General features: G+C 44.3%; 1 protein-coding gene across 7 annotated transcripts in view; it reads left to right on the top strand.

The window, feature by feature from the left end:
* The window catches only part of CHD6 (chromodomain helicase DNA binding protein 6), a 197257-nt gene that overhangs the window by 68152 nt on the left and 104748 nt on the right, over positions 1-24357 (top strand). For all 7 annotated transcript variants that reach the window (XM_047744091.1, XM_047744090.1, XM_047744093.1 and 4 more), the window contains 2 exons: positions 16866-17013; positions 18822-18971. In XM_047744091.1, coding sequence (XP_047600047.1) covers positions 16866-17013; positions 18822-18971 — 298 coding nt within the window. The remainder of the gene's footprint in view (positions 1-16865; positions 17014-18821; positions 18972-24357) is intronic.

Below are 24357 nucleotides of genomic sequence, written 5' to 3'. Positions count from 1 at the left end.
TTTGAGAGAACAGAGGAATCCCCGAGGATAGTGTTTTAGAATTAGGGTCATGGGAGGAGAGTTTTCACAGCTCTGCTAAGGATTTGGTCTGTTTGTAGAAGGGATTAGAAAGCCATAGGAATCCAAGCTCACTAGCACTGGTCTCTTGTACTTACCTGCTTAAAGCATTTCACATTTACTTTGTGTGAGCTATGAAACAAGGAGATGAGTATATAGACATTGCCATAATTTGGGGGCCACGAGGAGGCATTTCACAGAATAGCTTTAGGTGTCCTGTATATGTGTAGCAATACTGTTATCACTGTCTGTGATCTTAGTAAGCTGTATACAGTATAAGTGAGCTGGAGAAGTGCTTGGTAGTGTTTTCTCAGGGGCTGCTGACTTCTGGCAGCGGAAGACACCCTTTGAGAAGATGCTGGCAGAGCTGGTTATCTCTTCAGCAACGTGGGCAAGTTACATGAGGCTTTCTCTCTTGATGTGGGGCCTATGTAAAACTGACTTGTAACATGATAGAATTCTGTGTAGCTTGGTGGGATTTTGCCCTGGTGAGCCTTTCATGTCTTGTCCTTTATATATTTAGCAAATGGCATTGGTTCCTTTAATTAAAGATCCCACTGGTCAACAGAAGCAGTTTTAGTTATGAAAGGACATTAATTGAAGGAAAATGTTGGGAATTGAGTCTCCGTTTTTTATGCTTCTCCTTTGCTTTCTCACAGATTGGCTCAGGTGCATGTTTTGATTTGAGTAGGTACTGACTGGTATATTGGTAGTTGCAGATCATTCACTGGGCACTTGGATCACCGTGGGAGCTCCGTAATTGATTTAAGGCTTCCGGTCTCTTCCACCTTTGGTTCATCTTGCCAGCTTCCACCGGTGAATCTCACTGTTACTGTCTTATTTCTCTTTGTAGTTGGCAAAGGTGGTGAGTCAAATGCCTTCACCTCTCTTCCTTCCAAATCAGTTTGGAAATAGTCAGCAAAGATGGAGTTGCAGTGATCACTTCGGTCATTATAAACCAGGTTGAAGAGCCTCCGCCAGCTCATGGCTGGAATGGGGCTGTTTGTTACTCCCTCTGTTGAGTTTGTCCCCCAGAACCGCAGGCACTGAAGCCTGGAGCACACGCTGGGCCGTGTCTGCGCTGTTCCTTTTCCCAGTCTCTCCAGTCCGGGAGGTCTCTGATCAGAGACGTGGGAGGAGTTTGAAGAAGGGCTCAAAGTCTGTCGCCAGTATTACTCCCTCCTCAGGAGTAAAACCAGGGGACCGGGAAATGAGATTTCCTCCAACAGTTTATGCCTGCTGTGCAGCTTCCGGTTGTTCCTGCTGCTTCCAAGACAAAGTCCAGACTCCTTTCTCTGTTATTTAAACCCTTTGGAGTGTGACCCTAGCCCCACTTCTGGTCTCTGATAAGCAACCTCACCAGCTAGACTGTTGTCACTGGCCCCTGAAGACACTTGTCTTGTTTCTTCTGGATCGCTCATCCTCCCACATGACGCCCTTGTCCTTCTCCTAGGACCCCAAGTCCTTTCCTTTTCCAGATCTGAGTGCAAGTCCTAGTTCTCCATAGAGCTTCCCTAAACCAGTGGGCTAGCGTGTCCCCTCTTCCATAGCACTTGGAGTCTTGCTCCACATTGTGAATCAGAGACTTTTTCCCTGGGAAGACTGAGGAGAGCGAGTCTGACCTGTCATACTGCAGCCAGGAAGCGGGAGATGCACTGAGAAGTGACTTGTGTACAGGGGTGTGTCATAAACTCAGACCTCCTGATCCCCAGTCCTGGACATTGCCCTTCGCAGATGGTGCCTTTCAGTCATAAGCTGTCATTGTGTACGACTTGTCTCATCAACATCAGTTAAGTGCCTGAGGTCGGGACCACTGTGCTTTGTCTCGTATGCTCTTGGGGGTCAGTCACCAGAGAGGTTTGCCAGGATGTTCGGTACATTAAGAGTGTTTATGTATTTATGTATTATAATATATAATTTACATACTTTGCATATTTATATATTATGTATAATTTATGTATTTATACACTATAGATCTTATGTATATAATTTGTTTTCCTAGAACAAATGAATAGAGCTCTTTCCCTGAAAATAAGACCCATGTCAGATATAATAACTCCCATTAATTTTTTTTCCATTGTTAAATAATAGTAGGTAGTGGCTCGACTTTAAAGAAATGAACATCTTACCAATAACTTGTCTAAGGCACAAGACTCATGGGCAGCACTGTTGGGATTTGACTCCAGCTCCCACTTTTTTCTCCTGCAGCTTCGCACCTGTTTATGCCTCACTAGGGAATGTCGGGAAAAGAAAATGGTGGGAAGGTTCCAGTGTCAGAGAAATTGTTTTTTTTATTTGTAGGAAATGGCCCTTCTTCTGTAGAATTTCAGTCTGGCACCTACAGTGTCCTCGAATCCTCTAGAGACTGTAAGGTGGCTCCAGCTTTTTCCCATGCTGCTGCTTCTGCACGTGTCTCCTCTTCTGAACAGATGACAGAGCCTAGCCGATTGTCCTTTTCAAGGGTGATGTCAGTAGTAATGCCCAAGTAAGAGAAGGGGGAAACGAACTTTCAACTATCATTTCTTCCTTTCCCTTCAAACTAAAGGCTATCTCAAGAAAGAGAAGTATGAAATTCACAGGCACACAGAAGCATCTGATTCTAAAACCATTGATGAGGACAGAATCCATTACATCTTGGAAGGTTTCTTAGTGAGAAATTTCTTTGACCTCCCTAAGAACTGCCAAGGTGCTTTCCTAATACCAAAGCATTTTCCCAAAGTCCTATCGACATTCTATGGCCCCCCAGGATTGGACTTGATGCCTGCCTACCTTTTTAATGCCCTTGATGCATCTTGGAGTTTGAGCACTTCTTTATTGAATAAAATTTAAGCAAAAAAGCTCTTCCAGGAAGAAGCCATGTTAAGGCTGTCATTTCCCTGACTCTGATATGTAAATTTCACTTAGTATAGATTAATTGCTTTTACAGTTTTTTAATTACAGTACCTTTTCCCAAAGAGGAAGGGGCCACTGGTGTAAGAAGATGTATAGACAAAGATACACATGCACCTGTACACCCAAACACATACACAGACCTTTCCAGACATAGACACACAGGGCCTGTCTGGCTGCATCAAGGGCATTAAAAAGGTAGGCAGGCATCAAGTCCAATCCTGGGGGGCCATAGAATGTCGATAGGACTTTGGGAAAATGCTTTGGTATTAGGAAAGCACCTTGGCAGTTCTTAGGGAGGTCAAAGAAATTTCTCACTAAGAAACCTTCCAAGATGTAATGGATTCTGTCCTCATCAACGGTTTTAGGATCAGATGCTTCTGTGTGCCTGTGAATTTCATACTTCTCTTTCTTGAGATAGCCTTTAGTAAATTTAGCTTCATGGCATCAAAGCATGGTTCGATGAGCAGGAAAGACCACCCATTCCAGTGTGTATGAGGCCATCTGGTGTTCTTACTCCACATCTAGGAGGAGTGCCTGAGGACTAGGTTGATGGCCCTTTAGGCTGCACTCTTCTCAAATCAGAAGCTGAACATTTGGATGGAGCTGGAGGTGGTTTTTTTAAGACAGGGTCTTGAGTGTTGGTGTTCATTTTGTTGGAGCTTTGGAGATTCTGCTTATGTTAGAATAGTTTATATTCTATCTCTCAAAAGTCAAGAAACTGACCAGTGGGGGCGCTGGGGTGGCTCTGTTGGTTAGGCATCTGCCTTCGGCTCAGGTCATGATCCCGGGGTCCGGGATCAAGCCCTACATTGGGCTCTTTGCTCGGCGGGGAGTCTGCCTCTTCCCCAGCTCATGCTCTCTCTCACTCTCTCTCAAATAAATAAAATCTTAAAGGGAGAGAGCTAGGGAGGGAGGGAGAAAAGGTAAAGGTAGGGGTAAGGGAAGAGGAAGGGAAAGGATGGGAAAGGAAAAAAGAAAGAAAAGAAAGAAACTGAACAGTGAACTAGCCTAAGTGGAGGAACGTCTGCTTGGATCTCTGAAGCTCCGACTTTGCTGTGCCTAAGGAATCACCTGGACAGCTTGTTAGGAAAGTAGATTCCAGACTACCTCCCCAGAGGGGGTGATTTATTAGGTCTGAGGTGGACCCAGGAACCTACAAATTCCAAAGCTTGCCAGATAATTAAAGTGTACTTGGTTCTTATACCATCCTTTGAGAAACAGATAAAAGATCACTGGGAAAATGAAGCATATTTACATTTTTATATTTAACATCTGCTCGGCATGGAAAACCAAAAAGAGGAAAAGAGACGAACGGTGTGATGAGCCCTGTGAAGTGATAAGAACTACATGTATTGGTTTCTGCCCTGGTTCCTGGCACAGAGTTCCTGAAGCCTTTGTACATTCCTGAGTGATGGAAATACCAGTCTCATCTCTTATTCTCACATTTGGTCTTCGACACATCCTTGACACCAGACTCCTGAAACTGTTGCGATCTTTTCATTGTTAAGAACACTAGGAGCATTCCTTGTTCTACCATTTGTCTGTGACCTGTTCCTGACAAAAGGCACTTAAACCCTTGCAAACTCCTAAGTGATCAGAATACTAGAAGCATCTTTTGTTCTGGTGAGGTGACTCTGGGTAGACTCCTGGATGGTGACTGCTCATGAGAAAGACCAACCACGATTAGAAGCTCGGAGTTTTCAGCCCCACCCCTCATTATCCAGAGAGGAGAGAGAGGCTGGAAGTGGGGTTAATAATTGATCATGCCAATATGGGGAAGCCTCCCTAAAATCCCAAAAATAGCAGGTTTGGGGAACATTCAGGTGGATAAATACATCCCTGTGCCAGGCGGGTGGCACAGCTCAGCTCTACAGGGACAGAAGCTCCTGTGCTCAGGGTCCTCCCAGACTTGGCCCTGTGGATCTCCTTATCTGGCTGTCCGTCTGTATCTTTTGTCATCTCCTTTAACAAACTGAGAAATGTAAGTAAGTGTGTCCCTGAGTTCTGTGAGCTGCTCTAGCAAATTACTGGAACATGGGGTGGGAGTGAGTGGATGGGGGGGAGTGGTCACTGGAACCTCTGGTGTATGGCAGTTGGTCAGAAGCACAGGTGAACCTGGACTCGTGATTGGCATCTGAAATGGGAGGCCAGGTGGGGGCAGGGTTGTGGCTGTGGGCCCACAACCTGTGGAATCTGATGCTATCTCCAGGTAGATAGTGTCAGAGTTGAGCTGAATTCAGACACAGACAACCCTGTGCCTGAGAATTGCTTGTTGGATGAGGGTTTTTTTCGTTTTGGTTTGTTTTGTTTTGTTTTATTTTCCAAAACAGACCCCAAGTTTGGGGCCTCAGCCTTTACCCCCATTTATTTTGGCTTGTCAACCCAGAACAGAATATTATTTCCCAAATCCAGTAAGTCTAGTAGTATCCTGGAAGAAAGGTTTTACCTTTTCTGCTTTCCTTCTTGAAGGGTTGCTTCTAGGACGTTAAGCCCAGACCTTCAAGTTCCATAACCCTTAGAGCTGTGAGTCGACCGCCACTGTGATGCAGGAGGGCAGTGAAACTCAGCCCAGCTCCATGTCATGCTTGAAGGTCAATCACCCATCTTTGTTGAGACTGCAGATCTTTGCTGAGTGGAGCCAGGCTTAGGCTCAAGAGTATGTGTTGACGGCATTCTTTCTGTTGGGGGACTTGTTTTTGTATTCTGACCAGTTACTAGAAGGAAGAAGAAAAATGTGAAGACATATGAGTTCTGAGTAGAGACCTGTGCTCGGAACCCACTGGGCTTTATGGGGAGTAGGGAGGAACTGCGAATGATAGGGGCAGAGACCCACCTCTAAAGTTTTGGATTAAGTCTCCATTGGATTAAGTTTTTCTAGGAGCACCTGGGGTGCTTATTACTCTGTAGTGCTCAGGGCTTTATAAGTTAGGCTTGGGTACACAGTAGGCTTTTACTAAATCTGAAAAGAACACTTACTAAAGAAGAATGCTGGATGAATACCTGCCTCTTTTTTCTGTATCCTGTAGTGCTTCCTGTGTGCCTAGCTTTATTTAGGAGTACCTTCGGTGGGAGTGGGGTAGTGGAGGGAGGAGGGTGGCATAGAAGCATCATCTGTGTTCCTCCCTATCTCAGAGGAGCTTCACGGGTTAGAGAAACAGCCCTTTGAGGGTTCCAAAATGAGGCAAAAACATAAACAAGCAGAAGGCCCTAGTATCACCATGTACAGAATAACCAGAAGGATTCGGCAGATAAGACTATTTCAGTTGTGGCAGAGTCCGTCCCTCGCAAGTGGGGAGTACGGAGCCAGGTATTAAAGGAGTTAATAGATAAGAAAAGACCTAAAGCCAAAAAACCAAAAGACATTTAAATAAATGTGGGGGGGGCGCTTTTCAAGTTTTGTTTTGTTTTTTTTCCTGCATTTACTTTTACTTGCATTTATTTTATGCTGAAATGATTCCCAGGCCATCCGTTTTTTGTTTCTTCTGGGGTATCTTTTTCTTCTGAGCAGCCTCCTTTGCTGGTTTTGGAACGGTCTGCTCTTTTTCAGGAAAGCTCATCTCGTGGTCCCAGGAGAGCTCATGTACGAGTTAATCTGACCGTGAACTGTGTAAATTTGGCGCCACGTCTTGGGGTTTGTTCACCTGGGTGTGCTCAATGGCCAGAGAATCTGCATCTAAACCCTTAAGTCAGCATTATTCTCAGCATTTTTAAGCCTGTGCGGTAAAACTTCAGCACTGCTCGTGGGCCCCGCACCTCACGTGCAGCCCCGCTTCTCAGCCTGGGCCACCTCCCAGCCCCAGGCAGTCGCACCCGAGCACCACGCCCCACTTCTGCACAGTGTGGCTGTCACATACTTGGGGCTTTTCAGGCTCTGCGGACCCTAGATGGCCTGGGCAGTTTCACGTGTGTTCTTAGAGTGAACCAAAGATTTGAACCTCTTGATTTGCATGATTTCGTAGGGTTTTCTGGGTCAGGTGAATAGCAGATCATTTTCAGAGCTCACCACAGGCTGCTCAGGGGAAGAGGAAGAATGATGGCTCCTGGGAGAATCCATAGCAGGTTGGTGGAGGGGTGCTACTAGTTTGAATACGGCCACTGAGCATACTTTTATTTTCAATTCTTAACCAAATAATAACAAAATGCCGGGAAGGACAGAGGAGAATACATCTTTAAAAGATGAGAGATGTGAATTTCTGGGCAAGGCAGGCCACTGTATCATACTGGTGGATAGATGCTGTGGGGGGATCCCGGCATGCAGGAGCTCTTTGTAGTAGAGATAGAAATGCTGCTTCCTTACAGTGGACCTGGCAGCCCTGGAGAAGGGGTGGGAGGCAGGCCGGAAGTGGAGGTGATTGAAGGGACTGCCTATAGAGTGAGTGGTTGTATGGCTGGCCAGCTCCAGGCTGAAATCAGGTAGTTACTTTAAAGGTATTGAGCAGTTTGCCCCGGGGGATGCTCTGGGACTCCCATGTGGAGACTCCTATCAACCAGAAAGGGACTTAGGGCTATTGTTCTGCCTTTCCCTGCCAATACCCTAAAAGGGGCAAGAGGGCAGCTACATATGTGTACAGAGTACTAAGCCAGGCTTCTCATTCGGGGGTGAGACTTGGTCTCACCAGCCACCTGTATTATCAACCTTATTCATTTTACTTTATTTTTTATTATTTTTTAAAGATTTCATTTGACAGAGAGGGAGAGAGCAGGGGAGTGGCAGGCAGAGGGAGAGAGAGAAGCAGGCTCCCTGCTGAGCAAGGAGCCCTATGTGGGGCTGGGTGCCAGGACTCTGGGATCATGACCTGAGCTGAAGGCAGGCACTTAACCGACTGAGCCACCCAGGGGCCCCTCAACCTCCTTCATTTTGAACAAAAGCAATCCACCAAAGATCATGAAACCGTAGAGGAAAATTTTAAGCAGCAAAGAAGAGGAGAAGGGAGCCAGCAGAATGATTGTCCTCAGAAGAAAGAAGTCCAGGAAAAAAATTTCTGAAGATGTTAGGTTTGTGTCCTCAGATTCAAGATGGTATTTTGTCTGCAAAACAAGGATGAGTTATAAAACAGGAGCAGTCAGAAAACAAGAAAGAATTAATGAAAATTTAAAACATATTGCCTAAACTAAAAGAATTCAACAAGAATACTGAGTAGAGGAGAGAGGAGGGGATGTATGTAAGATATAAATTAATCAACTTTCCTACCAGGATGTCACTAGCTGTTGCTTAATGTTGACAGGTAAAGAACTAGAGGCATGAACACATTGGAGCTAGGGTGCTCTCATTCAAAGGCACTTCTTTCTAGAAAGTGGGATTTGGTGGAAGTAGGGACGGCTTGTCATTTGAAATCCTACATTTTTTGAATTTTTATTTGCTTTTATAACTTTTTTTAAAATGTTCAGTTAGCCAGCATATTAGAGTACATCTAAGTTTTTGATGTAGTGTTCAGATTCATTAGTTGCATGTAACACCCCTTTTATAACTTTTAATAAGATTGCTTATTAAAACTGTACTTTTTCATCTTATAAATATGTAATATTTTTGCTAGGATAATATCACAAACTAGTGTAATCTTTGTTTTTGATGGTGCTAGTGATAACAGTTAAAGGGACAGAGGACAGGGTAGATTTGCTTCTCATTTTGTGTACAGTTGACTATACCAAAACAGTTAGTTCTGTGTATATATGTGTGTGTATATATATATATATATATATATATTTTTTTTTTTTTTTTTTTTTTTCATTTAACCAGTATTTTTGCGATCTCTGCCCAACTCAGTTCTCGGTGTATAGACTGAACCAACATGGGCATTAAGTAAAAGTTGCAGTAAGGGTGCAGGGGGGCTCTTTGGGGGTAATATCCATGTTTACAGTATGTCCTTCTGGGAGGAAGATCAGGGCCTATGGCAAGGCCTAGACTGGGAAGCTTCTCTGAAGGGTTGTTCCTGGAGTGAAGGTAGTTCCTGGGCTGTGTACTCCCCAGCCACGTGCATGTCTGTGAAGGTAGTAACTGGCATCATGTGCTGTTTTCAGTTCTGAATTTGGGAATTACGGCAACTCCCTGTGGCAGTAACTGATTTTTCTTGCTGACTTTAATGGATATTCTATAAGTTTTAATTTAAAAATGGGATGATGGGGGCGCCTGGGTGGCTCAGTGGGTTAAAGCCTCTGCCTTCGGTTCAGGTCATGATCCCAGGGTCCTGGGATCAAGCCCCACATCAGGCTCTCTGCTCCACAGGGAGCCTGCTTCCTCCTCTCTCTCTCTGCTTGCCTCTCTGCCTACTTGTGATCGCTGTCAAATATATAAATAAAATCTTTAATAAAATAAAATAAAAATGGGATAATGATGGATGGGGCGCCTGGGTGGCTCAGTGGGCTAAAGCCTCTGCCTTCGGCTCAGGTCATGATCCCAGGATCCTGGCATCGAGCCCCGAATCGGGCTCCCTGCTCAGTGGGGAGCCTGCCTCCTCCTCTCTCTCTGCCTGTCTCTCTGCCTGCTTGTGATCTCTGTCTGTCAAATAAATAAATAGGATCTTTAAAAAAGTAATAAAATAAAAAATAAAAATGGGATGATGAGTTATTTTGAAATAATGGGGTTTGGGGGCGCCTGGGTGGCTCAGTGGGTTAAAGCTTCTGCCTTCGGCTCAGGTCATGGTCCCAGGGTCCTGGGATCAAGCCCCACATCGGGCTCTCTGCTCAGCGGGAAGCCTGCTTCCTCCTCTCTCTTTGCCTGCCTCTCTGCCAGCTTGTGATCTCTCTGTCAAATAATTAAATAAAATCTTAAAAAAAAAATAATGGGGTTTGAGAGATAAAAATTCTTATTACCTGGAATCTATGGAGGCAGAGTCATGAATGACTCCTAGTAGAACAGTGTTGTGACACATACCCAGATCTTTCTCATATTCAGATCGGTGCTCAGTTTCTAACTCTCAGTTCTACCAAAGAAACCTGGAGGTTGGGAATTGGAGATGAGACTGGGAGGAAAGTTTGAGAAAGTCTTGTCTATCTAGTGCTTTTATGTAATTTTCTGTAAGTAGCTACTGTAATGCAGTTTCCTATTCAGACGGCCCCCAAATTACTTATTTTCCTAATACAAACTGCAGAAAGTAAAGAAGTAGAAAGTCTTCTTGGCTGATGAAGCTGTGTAGAAGACATCCGGAGAGCTTTGGGGTGAGGCCTGCTAATCAGCCGTTGTTAGTTACATGGGTTAGTCGTACTACTTGTGTGGTACATACATGTTTTATTGTAAAATCAAGTTTGACTTCTGTTACTAAAAATAACTGCTTTGAGCTTCAAAAATCTTGTCTGCCATTTTTCTTTCTGTCCTTGCAAGTTAGTTTGTTCTAACCCTGAAAGCTAGAAAAGAGGATTATAAAAATGAAATTGCTTTGATCTAGCCCTGTGTGCCATTAAGTGGTGAGAGTATTATTAGGTCTTTGTGTTATACAGAACTCCCTTGGTTACAAGTGACATAAACCCAACTTGAATTAAGTTTAAAAAAAAAAAAAAAGTAAGAGAGGGTTCACTGACTTTAAGGATCAGAACCAGGAAGTATAGTTGAGGATTCTGCTAGTGTTCTTTGCCTCCAACACTCCCTTGCATCTTTCTGGGTGTCAGCTCCGTCGTTTGCAACTGCTTTTCTTCTGGAGGTTGAACTGTCGTGGCCTGCAGCTATGGGCTCTCAGCTTAAAAACTTTATAATGCAGGAGGAAAGAGACTCGTTTTCCTAATCAATCCTGCCAATTTTTTTTTTTTTTTTTTTTTTTTTTAAAAGGAAGGACTCCCAGGTTGGCCTGGCTGGGTCATGTATCCATCCCCAGATCAGTCACTGTGGTAAAAGGAGTAGGGTATTGTAGTCCCGCCTGACCTTCTGCCCACTTTTGTAGTCTGGAAGGTCCATAGTGGTTATCAGCAAAACAATGCTGAACAACACAGTATCCACTCCAGGCATGGCATAGGTATATATGAAAATAATTATGTTTTTTCTTGAACTATTTGAGAATAAGGTGCATGTATCATGACTTTTTATCCCTAAGTACTCGCGTGAGTTTTTCCTAAGAGTAGTAGGACCATTTTCTTCCCTAACCATTGTCTAGTTGACTGCTTTTGTTCACTCGCAGCTAATAAGCACTCTGTGGGGAGACACTTCAACATCATGCAGAAATCCTGCTCATCTTCCCATGTTCTCAGCTGTCATCCATTCCTGGATGGTTCTGGACTGGACTCCTCTTTCCTCTAGTAGTTATAGAATGATCTTCGACCTCCACATTTCCTCTGCATTTACCATTTGGGCTCTTTAGGAAGCAAGAGCTCTCCCTTCTCCCTTACACATTCATTATTTGTATATCTGTCCGTTATTGGTTTGGATTCCTGTTGTTCTCAGCTTCTATAATTCATTACAGTCCTTAGTTGCTTTAGTGCTCAGATGGTCCCAGTTTTGACCCACAAGAGCTCTTCAGGTTTACTCCTGTGTCGTTTCGCCAAGCTGCCTTCGTTTTTTTTGAGCACCCCTTTACTTTCTGACATAGCAAGAATGTTTCAGGCTCATCTCGTATCTTCCTACCTCAGCCTTGGAGTTGACTATTTCTGGAAGGAACTTTGGTATTACAGACCAAGGGGTGTGTGCTGGGTGGGCACATTGTGACTGCGGCGTCTCCACTTTTTGGTTCTTTCAGTTGTCAGAGCAAGGGGGAAAACACACATACATGTGCAGATTACATGCATGTACACACACCTATATGCACACATGCATGATACATCCATAATACCCGTGTGCGCATTTATATGCATGTGTTCATATATGTGCTTATTTTAGAAATCCTGAGTCCCTGCTAATGCCTTCAGTTTAGATCCCCTGTGACCTTCCTCGCCTTAACCACATTTCATACTTACATCTTCCCTCTTCCTCATTGAGAACCACGACTCCTCACATCAACACATTTACTCATTTGCTTAATCCCATATCACATCTAAAATGGCTTCAAAATTGCTTCACCCATATGCCTACCAAAAAGGCCAGGAGTTTTTCACTGCCCCAAAAGCTGAAGGTATGTAGTCAAATGCGGTTGACCCTTGGACAACGTGGGTTTGAACTGCATGGATCCACTTATATGCAGATTTTCCCTAATAATTACAGTACAGTACTGTAAATGGACTTTCTCTTCCTCAAAATTTTATTAGTAACATTAGCTCACTTCATTGTAAGAATACAGTAAAAAATACGTATACAAAATAGGTGTTAATTGACCGTTTATATTAAGGCTTCTGGTCAGTAGTAGGCTACTGGTAGCTAAGTTTTTGAGGAGTCAAATGTTATACAAGGATTTTTGATTATTAGTAAGTCGGTTCCCCAACCCCTGTATTGCTCAATGGTCAACTACTGTGTTCATAAATTAATGAGATTTCCCCCCTCTATTCAATGTTGGGGAAGGAAGGGACACACTTGGACTGATTTAAGGTTGTTTTCACCTTTAACTTTTAATTTTTTATTATGTAGAACTTCAACATGCTTCTAAAACTCAAATCTTTAGAAAAAGATACTTTCAGAGACGTCAAAGAAAAGTCACTCGTTTCCTGCATCTGTTCCAACCCATTCTCTCCACCTATCCCTTATGGATAATCATTGTTTTTTGGTACATCCCTCCTGTAATTATTTTATTTTATTTTATTTTTTAAGATTTTATTTATTTGCCAGAGAGAGATAGAGTGTGCACAAGCAGGGGGAGTGGCAGGCAGACAGAGCCTTGTGTAGAACTAAATCCCAGGACCCTGGGATCATGACCTGAGCTGAAGTCAGACGCTTAACCAACTGAGCCATCTAGGCATCCCTATGTTTTAGTTTTATTTTACATTTTTTAGAGGGAGACGGAGAGGGAGAGATTTTTTTTTTTTTTTTTAAGATTTATTTATTTGAGAGACAGAGCAAACATGGTGGGGAGGGGCAGAGGGAGAGAATCCTTAAGCTGAGCGCAGAGACTGGCATGGGGCTCCATCCCAGGACCCTGAGATCATGACCTGATCCGAAATCAAGGGTCAGCTGCTTAACCAGCTGAGCTACCTAGGTGCCCTGGGAAGGGGAGAATCTCAAGCAGGCTCCACGTCTAGCATGGAGCCTCATGTGGGCTTGATCTCCCAGCCCTGAGATCATGACCTGCGCTAAAATCAAGTTGGACACTTAACTGACTGAGCCACCCAGGTACCCCTCTTTTTAAAATACAAATAGACATATTTTTTTATTTTCCCTTTTTTCCTTCCACGAAAGGTAGCATAATATACCATTTTGCACTTAGTTTTTCACACTTAGCAGTGCATCTTAGAAATCATTCCACATTGGTGTGTGGGATTCTTAGTTGTTTTACAGCTGCATAGTACTCTACTGTAGGTGTCTGAATTTGTTCACTCTCGTTTCTTTATGTAGATAGTTTCTGTTAACTTGCAGTTACTAAATAATGCTGCATGAGTAACCTCAGTCGTATATATTTTCATATTGTTGGAGGTGTATCTTTAGAGTATATTCCTATAAATGGAATTGCTAGATCAAAGGGTATATACATACGTAGTTTTGTTACATATTATTTGACCACTAATTTTGAAGAGCCGAGTTTTCAGAGAGCAAACAAGCTTCCATGGACTGAATCCGTCTATAGGTAGAATAATTTGAAGGTTAAATGTCTTCATTTAATAAAACTCTCAAGCATTAAGTTTTCAAAAGTTATTCCAAAGAGGGAGAAAACACATTTCATCTACTCTTCCTGGAGAATGAATTCAGTGATATTTTCTTGTGTCCTATTTGAAAATCCCATTTATAAGCTTACAAAGAATCTTTTCTTCCTGATACAATCTGAAGAGCTCCAAGAAGAATTTTTGGAACTCAAAATTGATTCTGTTGCCAAAGGTAACCCTACAGGAATCACTTAGAAGATTTCCCAGCTGGAGTATTTTCTAACTTACCCACAAATAAGCAAGCAGGTTTCACCAGTTGTTTTCCTGTTTTACCAACATGTATTTAAGAAGATGTTCCCTCTAATCCACCTGACCCCAGCTTCTGGCTAGGAAAATCTAGTAGTGTCCCAGGCTTGACTTTGAAAGTGCCTCAGTAACTCGTCCTTATACTCATTATTTAATGTGATTCTGAAAAATGGAAGGCAAATATAAAATATATACAGATTGTGTAGTACAGATGCATATTTTGAGGAGGTTCTGTTCCTTAATTATGGCTTGATCGTGGTTTAGGTTTGAGATTGAGTTTGAGTTGAGTACTTCTGAGTATATATACAGATAAATACATATAATGAAGAGTAAACATGTAGACAGGAGTTTTGTAACATAATGAAGTTATATTTAGTAGTCAGATAAATTGATTTCAGTTGTTGGGAGAAAGGATTTCAGATTTTACTGAAGATTAAACAGGGCCCTGAACATGTGACTGTATTATTGTGACTCTTAGTATATTAATCAGCTATTGTTAAATTTGTGTCCAAAAAATTAAGCACAAACCTTCTTTTGTTAAGAGACCCATATAGAAAACTGTCAACAACTATGGATTTGTGGATTTATTTTTCTGTATTTGGGTCATTGGAATATTTTGATGCTACTTCTTTTGGTCATTATTTTGAGATTCAAAGTTTTTACATTAAAAGGGAGATTGGGGTTTAAGAGGAAGACAGAAAACAAAATATGGTGTTAAAAGCCACAGGCTGTGGGTCAGATGAGCTGAGTGTGGGCCTCTGCTGGTGACTTTGGGACCTTTGCTGCTTTTGAACCTGTTTTCTTTATCTGGAATTTGAGGTTCATTTACCTGCCCTGACTCCCTCATGAGACTGTGGTTGTTAGTAGTGAAATGAGATGTGGAACACACAAGTGCTTCATAGAATGTAAATTGCGCTACAGTTTTCTTAGTGAGGAGCTATATAACATGACATGAATATCCTGCAAAAATTTAGAATCTTTATAGATTATTTCACCTGTGTCTCCTGTTCTGAACTGATAAGTAGAACCTTTGTTTGTTCCTCCGTGTTGGAGAATACAGGTCCCTTATTAAAATGTATAATCCTCCAAAATGGCAGGACCCCTTGAGTTTAATTTCCTCAAGTTGGACAGAATAATTTTCATAAAGACCTTTCCTGGGCGGTAAGCAAGCCATTCTTCAGCCCAGAGACTTCAAGGACCTGCTGTTTGTGCTGACCTGATTGAGGGTCCATGAGCAGTGAAGGGTGTTCAAGAGAGAGGCAGGCTGATTTCAGCAATCACTGGTTGGTGTTCCTGACAAAAGTTCATCGTGCTGGGTCTCCCGTCTCTAAACAAGGCCATCTGTTGCCTTCTCTTTCCCCCACCTTCTGATCACTTACCTGATAGAACATGGTTCTGGCTCTTTCCTCATCTTCCATGTTCTGTCCCTTGCTCACACATACTGGTTTTATTTCTCCTGGATCTTTTAAATCCTCTTCACCTTTGAGTTTTCATTGATTATATTTAGCCTGGGCCTTCATTTCCTCTTGCCTGGGCTTGTTGTCTGGCTTTTGTCACACAGAATGAAGCCAGAACTCTCTGGCTTGGTATGTACCAGTTTCCTTGCATCCTCATTACTTAGTGCCTCTGTTCATTTGCCCTGTCGTCCAGCCACGCAGGCTGTCCTTTAATAGATGTGTGCTTAGCACTTTTCCATTCCCCCAAGAGTGCCAAGGTGGTTAAGAGCGTGCCTGGGCTCACATCCTTTCCTCACCATTTACCAGCCATATGGCCCTGGAAATCTAACTGAGCCTCACCGCGCTTCCTGATAAAACGAGGATAGTAGTACCCTCTGCCTCGTAAGGTGGATGTGAAGACTAAGTGAGGTAATGCATGTGAGAGACTTAAAGAGCTGTGCCTGCGTATAATCGGTGCTTTATAAATAGTAGCTACAATTATTATTACTGCTTCTGTTACAACTTCTGTTCCATATCCATCCCTGCTCAGTTGCATTTTCCCGTATCTCCCCAGTGACGAGTGACCTTGTAAGCATCTACTGGGTACTTATTAATGTAGAAGTTATGAAACTGCTCACTGTGGGGAATACAAACCTTAATCAGATACATACTGTCCTCTAGGAACTCAGAGTCTGGTAGGAGAGATCAGAGATGTATAAAATACTTATCCACTTACAAAGGTTTGTGGAGCAGCTACACAGGAGCCAGACACTGAGTGGTTCTGAGACTGATGTCACAGTGAAGGACTAACTTTGGTGAAAGACAGAGTTGATGTACCTTAGACAAAGCATTGCCGAGGTGCTTTGGGAATATGGAAAAGAGGGTTTATCAGCTAGGAGGTCAGGAAAAGCTTTTAAGAGGTGTTGCCATCTTAGGACCATTCAGGATGGCTAGACTTTGCCTGTCTTCACCTCTCTCCGGAGGCATTCAGCTACCCTTCTGGGCTGTGGCTATAGGTGGCCTGTAGGATTTTCAGAATTGTAACCTCCTCAAGGGCAAGGACAGTATTATTTTCATTTCTGAGTTCCTAGTACTTACTCTGAGGCTTATATAGACCATTTTCAGTAGAGGATGATGACAGATTAGGGAAATGTCTCTTCCCATGTAACTGAAAGGGAGATTAATTTACTGATTCACAGTATCTTAATATCTGGCAATTAACGTTACTAGAGAAGACATTTATATAAACTGAAAGTGAGATTTTGGGGATGTTCATATTATTTTATTTCTTACCACATTAATCATAGCCAAAGTAGTCATGATAGGGGTTTAAAAAAGTGAATTCTGCCTCAAGCCATATTTCTTCCCATCTTTCTGTGTAGTTCTGGGAAGAAACTCTTGTAGATTCCCCATTAAAGCCTACCCCAGGACAAGAATTCCAGAACGTGATACCATAACTTTCATCACTTGAGAGCTCTTAGTTTTAAAAACTGCCCAAGAGTTTTAATTCTGAATTTCTCCTTGTAGCAAGGAGCAAGGACCAACTCCAGTGGAGAGAAAGAAGAAAGGAAAGAGGAAAAGTGAAACCACAGTGGAGAGTTTAGAGCTGGATCAGGGCCTGCCGAACTCATCCCTGCGGAGTCCCGAGGAGTCCACTGAGTCTGCAGACAGCCAGGTACAGCTGTGAACGGGAGCCCTGCTGGAGGTTACGGCTGCCGCACAGATCCCGCTGACGCCAGTTCTGTTGCCCTCCTCTCTCCGTCTCCAGCCCACACCCCTTGCGCACAGACCCAGGCTGGGCTTTCACTGTTGGGTGGGTGAGCACCGAAGACCACAGGCTTTTTCCCCTAACACTCTGATCCTTATACTGATGGTCTCCCAAGTTTTTTTAGTGGTGTTTGCTTCCTTCTTGGGAAGTGGCATGATGTTAGGCTGCAGAAAGAATGAATATGGGAAATAGAATTGTGGGGCACTCTGGGTAAGACTTGGAGGGCCTACTTGCCATGGAGGTGATGCTTTTAGGGCTCAGAATGCTAGGCCAGTCTGTGTAAGGACATTTTCATAATCCCAGATGCTGGGAAAGTCAGGGACAGATGTATTCATTTTGCCAAAATAGTCAAGGAAGTTGGGCCAAACGTGGAAACAAGGAGTTGCCCACATGAATGAGATTTCTAAAACTGCCGAAGTGAGCCCATGACTTGTAGGAATTTCCTCCCTGAGTTGAGGCCACCTGTCTTGGATAGCATTTCTGATATTTGGAAGTGCTGTTTCCTCTGATATACACAACAGTTTATCTGGGCTCTGTGGCCACTGGGGGGCCATGTGAAGTCATCCGACTACTGCACCTTCAAATATCCTCTGAATCCTCACAGATTCCTAGATGGTCCTCACTGTAGGAGAGTGTCAGCTTCTAATGTCACGGTGGAAATTAGTAGTGTCTGGGGTGTCAGAGCAGCGACCCTCTCCATCCCAGCCTATGAACTCAGACTATTGGCTGCCAGGTGTCCTGATGGGCCAAGCAGCGGCATGTCGGGCTGATGGGAGCTGGCAGGGTTTTGAGTGTTTCCAGGATGGTAATCTATACATCGGATTGGGGGGGGCAGGTTTTCGTGGGGAATCCCTCATGGAAAATTAAGTGTCATAGAGGTGACCTAGTGAAGAAACACAATGGGAACACAGAGGCCCAGGACGTATGCTTTAAAAAAAAAAAAATAAGGGAAATAATGTTTGGTTTTTGTTTTTGCTCTTTAAGGTTAAGGTTGGAGAGAGAACCAGCTGGTGCATGGTTCCCAGAACTGTTTCTGCTGCTTGGATATGATGTGTACATGAGACAAACCATGTGCTTTTCTGTTTGAGGAAAGCCACTGGGCTGCTTTGTTGTAGAATGTTGTCTCTCTAAAATGTCACAAGTTACTTAATTATAGATGAGTCCTCAGATGGTGACTCATGAGTCTTGTTTTGTCACACTTAAGATGTCTCCTTGCTTTGCAAGTAGTGGTATGAGATTCTCAAAGTAAGTCCTAATAAAATTGGTATTACTTAGTGTTTAAAGAAATATGGTAAGTACTGTGAATTCGACCAAAACCAAAACAGTTATATCTCCCTAAAGTAGGAGCTTCCAGCTGTGCTGGGAGAAATCTGAAAGATGACGGAGTTTACGTCCCATCCCTATTTTACTGGAATAGAAATTGGTTCCAGAAAGGAGAAAAAAAAAGTCACTGTCATTAATGACCACAGCACACGTCACTGGATTTGGAGACTATGTGGACCTTCTTTGCAGGGAAGAGAAGAATCTCCCTCAGCTACCTTTCATTTGGAGTGAATTTAATTCTTTAAAGAGTTGTGTTTAAGGAATGTTGCTTGTGTACAGTAGGCAGGGCCTCCCGTGCATGTTAGTGAGCGTCCATGAGTGTGTTCTTTCTCGTGCAGGCTTTTGCCTTTGACTCACAGAGCATGTTTGTGGTCGGTGTGTTTGCCCTGCAGAAGCGACGCTCAGGACGGCAGGTGAAGCGCAGAAAATACAACGAGGACCTGGACTTCAAGGTGGTGGATGACGATGGAGAGACGATCGCCGTTCTCGGGGCTGGCCGCACCTCCGCCCTCTCGGCTTCCACGCTGGCTTGGCAGGCGGAGGTATGGCCTTCGGGTTGGGGTGCTGGCCTTGGCTGGACAGTCGTTTTGGCCCTGTGTTGGGTTTAGAGATTAGTTAAAATCTTTATACTGAGCCTGGGTGGCTCAGTTTAGCAACTCTTGATTTTGGCTCAGGTCGTGATCTCCCAGCAGTGAGACAGAGCCCTGTGCTAGGCTCCACACTGGGTGTGAAGCCTGCTTAAGATCCTCTCTCCTCCTCTCTCTACTCCCTCCTACTGCTCTCATGCTTTCTCTCTCGTTAAGAAAAAAGAAGAAGAAGAACGTGCTAGATACAGAGACCACTCAGAAGGGGAAGTGGACAGGAGGGGGGGGAGGTCAGGATTTTAGGAGAGGCATTTCCAACATGAACTAAAGCCCACAACCTTAATGGTACCGCGGGTTCTAGTGTGATAGGCAGACAAGCTCAGCTGGATGTTGGGGTCTGATCTGAGGCGTCATAGTGGGAGATGAGCCCTGAGTGGTAGGAAGAATCACATCATGTAGGGCCTAGATACTGGCTAAAGTATTTGGCCTTTATATTGTAGATCAAATGGTCGGGGGCAGGGTATTGAGGTCAGGGTTCAAGCAGAGAAGAAACAGGATGGCCCTGTTTGCACTTGGGAGATTTCCGTTGGCAGCACTTTCAAGGAGGAAGAGGGACCTGATATCCAGATGCTAGAAGGAAGAGAGGTAAATGTTGAAAAGGTCTGTGCCAAGGAGCTGACAGAGAAGACATTAGAAGCAAGAGAAGAAACAGGTTGTGCACATGGGAGGGGTACCATTGCCAGCAGCACCTTCTGGGACCCAGCCTGGCTCTTGTTCTGGGGTCCCTGTCACCGACCTGGCAGATGGTATGCTCTGCGTACACGGCAGAGCGCAAATTCCGGCCCTTCCACCCGGGCACCTGGGGGCGGGGGTTGCTCCCTGAAGCCGGTAATGCTTTATCTTTCTAAACCACCTTGCCTCCAGCTTAAAGCATTTTCATATACTTTCACATATCCTTTCCCTCTGTGCTTGCGTGGAAAGTAGCTGGGAGCGGGGGTCATTGTCCCCGTTTTAACAAGCAAGAAACAGGCACAGAACCGTCCGGGTCATGGGATAACCTAGCAGCAGCTGACCAGTGACTAGCATGTCAGAACCGATTTCCGGTCTCTGTGCCAAGAGTCACCCAAGCAGTGGACACAACACTTACTAGGCATAGTAATTGGATGTTCTGTCAGCGCAGTACTCTCCAAGCAGAAAGTTAAGAGTAGTGCTTGGAAGACTGCTGGGAGGCGACAGGATTCTGTTGCTCCAGAACGGATTTTCCTTCCTTGGAGATGTTACGGTTGGTTTGGTCATTAAAACACCATGAGGGAATTTATTTTCTCCTGGTAGCCATTTAGCCAGCCGTTAGCCATATTTCAGCTGTTGTTATGACTTCTTTCGTGGTACCTAAAGGGCAGCATTAGCTGATCTGACAGGAATAATTCAGGAAATTTTACGTATCTTAACAAGCCTCTTTTTATCCTCTTGAGGATACAACAGAGAGAACTAATCTATGGTGAAATATAAGATGAAACCTGAATTTGCATTAATTATGCCTCTGAAATTGTTACTAAACTTAGGCAGAAAGAGGCCTGGTACGTGGTTTGGCGAGCCCGGGGGTCTGGGCCAGCAGGCGGGGCACGTGGCCCTGCAGGGGCGGCGAGCGGGTTTTGGTCAACGCCCCATGGAGCCCCTGTGGCATCTGGTTTGCATTTGGGGCTTCCTGGAGAGGTTTGAACAAAGATTTCCCAGGCTGATGCAGAGTTTGAAAGCCCTGAGTCTCATCTAGGTTTCCAGACAACCCTCAGTGCCCAGTGGCACAGAAAACCAGTTGAAGAAGCTCCTTCTCCCGAGGTGTTTTGGATGGCTGTCACGCCTGCTTGCTGGCTTTGGCTGGGGGCAGAGAAGGGTGTGAGTCACCACCAGGGAAGCCCTGCTGCTCCCCCGTTGCACCTCTGGGCAGTGTGTTAGCAGCATGCCCTGCCTGGTCCTGTGGCTCCCGGCCCCTGGCCCAGCCCCAGATTGTGGCCAGCCAGAGGGGAGTTTCGAGAAGCATCTCACACGGGCTTCCCTGGAGCCCGGGACGGGCATGGTGGCACAGCTCTGCTCCAGAGCCTGGAGGACAGTCCCCTGACTGGGGTATGGGATTCTGGGGCAGGAAGGAAGTTTCCATCCTGACGGTGACTCTTTGCTTTCTTAGTCTTCGTCCAACGGATGTTGGTGCCTGGGATAGGGACCGGCTTCTGCAGTCGCTGCACATTTACAGTGTAGATTTTTACAAGGCTCTCTCGGTTTCTGCCTCCAGGAGTTTGCGCAGCTTGCATGATTTGCCTTTTAGAACAGAGGACTGTAATTTGAATGAGGCTTCAGTTCCCTGGGTCTGCCTGGGCCTCACTCTGTCTCTGCAGCCTGCACCCTGTTTTGCCTGGCCTTTGGCTGGGCCTGGCAGGCTGAGCCCAGGTGTTTCCTTCCCTAGGAATCCCCCAGTTTCCCCGAGCTGAGGGGGCAGTACCCCTGCTCTGCGCTCTAAGGTGGTTGCTTCTTAACGCCTATATTAAATCGGAATTCCTCCCTGATTTTTTTTTAAAGTAGGCCCCACGTCCAGCACGGAGCCTGGCACAGGGCTTGAACTCTCACGACCCCTAAGATTAAGACCTGACCTGAGATCAAGAGTCGGACGCTTAACCGACTGAGCCACCCAGGCAACCCCTGCCTGGTTTTTTAAAAAAATATGGCCACACACTATCTGTTTACCCTAATTTATTCCCCTCCTCATTCCGTGTAGTGCTTTTGCTCCACTAAGACTGTTACTTAGTATTCCGTACATGCTTCCTGCTTTCCGGTGGACTCATTCACTCATCCTTTGGACTCACTTCAGCTTTCCTTCCTGCTTGTCTTCTTCTTCTTCTTTTTTTTTAAAGATTTATTTATTTGACAGAGATCACAGGTAGGCAGAGAGGCAGGCAGAGAGAGAGGGGCAAGCAGGCTCCCTGCTGTGCAGAGAGCCCAATGTGGGGCTCGATCCCAGGACCCTGAGATCGTGACCTGAACCGAAGGCAGAGGCTTAACCCACTGAGCCACCCAGGCGCCCCATGCTTGTTGTCTTCTTAGGAGCCACCTCTAAAGTAGGCTCAAACCTCACCTCTTTTGTGAAATCCAAGCTGTTCTTGCCTTCTGTGTTCTGGTTTGACTTAGGGCTCCTGTCACACCACTTAGAATTTATCCTGGGACATTTCTAAGAAAAGTGTTTTATGTTGCTTTCCCTGCATGCATGTAAGCTCCTGAGACTGGCCGTCTTGTTTGATGCTACCTATGTACCCTCCGTGGCACTCAGTAAATACGTGGTGATTTGAAAAGTGATTTGCTTCTTTCTAGAGCCTCTCCCATGTGCCTACCTAAATAGAAATAAATCAGGTGGTTGTTGAGGTTGGGGGCAACTTGGGTTGAAAATTTTTGAAATTTTCCCCAAGGAAAAAAAGTTTAAATTATATGAGTCTCTGACATGAAAGAGAATGAATTAAAATGGCCTTCTTTGAAGGATAATTTGAGAAAATTCCAAGTAGCTGAGAACAGATGGTTGTTATGGAAGTGTGTTTGGCAAGCAGATTTAGTTTATATCTGTGTGTATCTGTATACACTGAGTGTTTATACACATATGATCGTGCTTATGCACAATCTCTGTTTAGAAAAGTCCTGATTTTCTAGTTTCCTTCTTTGATGTGTATTTTGGAAATGCTGTTCCCTTTTCCTTTTATTAGGATAGGGTAATACCTGCTCACAGTATTTTCATGATAACCACTCCTTTTTTTTTTTTTTAAACATTAGTATTCATCCCTCTTTCTTTAACAAGTGCCAAAAGATAAATTGAAACTTTATTTTAGATTCCTTAATTTTTTACTTGAAAATTTTCTATGGTAAAGAATGTTTGAAGCCCTCTTCCCTTTTATTACTCAGAATAAAGTTCTGTCCTTTCTTGTCCATGTGTCAATCTTTCCTTGGCTTTGGCTGGTCCTACTTAAAAACTCCAAAGAGCCACCAGAATCCTACTACTAAAAACCATCTTTTTCTATTCTTCATGACAGACAAGAATAAGAATGTTTGAAACAGTCTGGTAGTGAGGAAGAGGTAGTTGTTCCTTTCAGCATGTGCGTATGTGCATGAATGCTCCCTGGCCAGTATGGGTTACACAGACTCAAGAGGAGGTAGGAGAGGTCGTCAGCAATTGTGAAAGTTTAATGCTGGTTAACAGAGATCTCACACGGTTCCCTGTCTTCCGTGTTCCCATAGCACTTGCTTTATACCATTACGACCATGTTGTATTGCAAAATCTCTTCCCATTATTTATTCAGAAATACTTACTGAGCACCTGATACCTGCCACCGACTGTTTTATACTGGAGATAATCTCAGGGAACAAAAGGAACAAGGATTCCCCGCTCTCGCAGAGGGAACCACCACAAGTGGAGGAGGAAGCCTGCGAAACTGTGCACGTGTTCTTGCCTTCACATTTGCTGCATTTTGAACCTTGTGAGATAGAAGGCCCAAGGGCGAAGCTCAGAGCTTCCAAAGCATGGAAATAATGAGGGAGAGGCTGGGAATAAACCAAAAAATAGTAAAATTGTGTAGTTTTTTCATGGTGGTTAAGTTCTGTGAAAAAAAAAATCAGAAGAAGAGTGATGTGGAATTGGGTTGTGGATGTGGTGGGTTGAGTGATGTGGAAAGAGGGTTGTAGTTTTAAAAAGGATGGTCCGTTTTGGCCTCACAAGGGTATCACCTGAGCAAAGAACTGAAGAGGGTAAAGGAATGAGGGAGTCATGAGGGGGAAAAGAGCATTTCAGGTAGAGGGAATAGCCTATGCAGTGTCAGGGGTAGACCCAGGCTGCCAGTGTATATGATGAAAACACAGGGAGATGGAAAGGTAAGGGGAGATGGGAGGCTTGGTGAGGTCCAGCAGAGTTTGTAGGCCTTTGAAAGATCCTTGGTTTTACTCGGAGTTAAAAGGGAACCCTTTTAAGGAGTTTAAGTAAAAGAGGGACATAATAAAAGGGCCATTCTGAGTGTTATATTACAAATAGACTAGTTGAGCAGGAGTATCAGGGAGACTAGTTAGAAGGCTTTTGGAAATCTTCTGGGTGAGAAATGAAGGTGGTTTAGACCAGGGCAGAAGCAGTGGAAGCGGTGAGAAATTGTTGGATCCTGGGTATATTTTGAAGATGGAGCCAGCATGATTTCTTGGCTAATCAGGCATGGTATGTAGAAAGAAAAGAGGAATCAAGGATTACACCAAGAAGGGCATCTGGGTGGCTCAGTTGATTGGGTGACTGCATTTGGCTCAGGTCATGATCCCAGGGTCCTGGGATCGA

The sequence above is a fragment of the Lutra lutra genome, chromosome 9 (genome assembly GCF_902655055.1).
Source record: "Lutra lutra chromosome 9, mLutLut1.2, whole genome shotgun sequence".
NCBI classification, from domain to species: Eukaryota; Metazoa; Chordata; class Mammalia; order Carnivora; family Mustelidae; genus Lutra; species Lutra lutra.
This window is presented reverse-complemented; position numbering and strand designations above follow the sequence as displayed.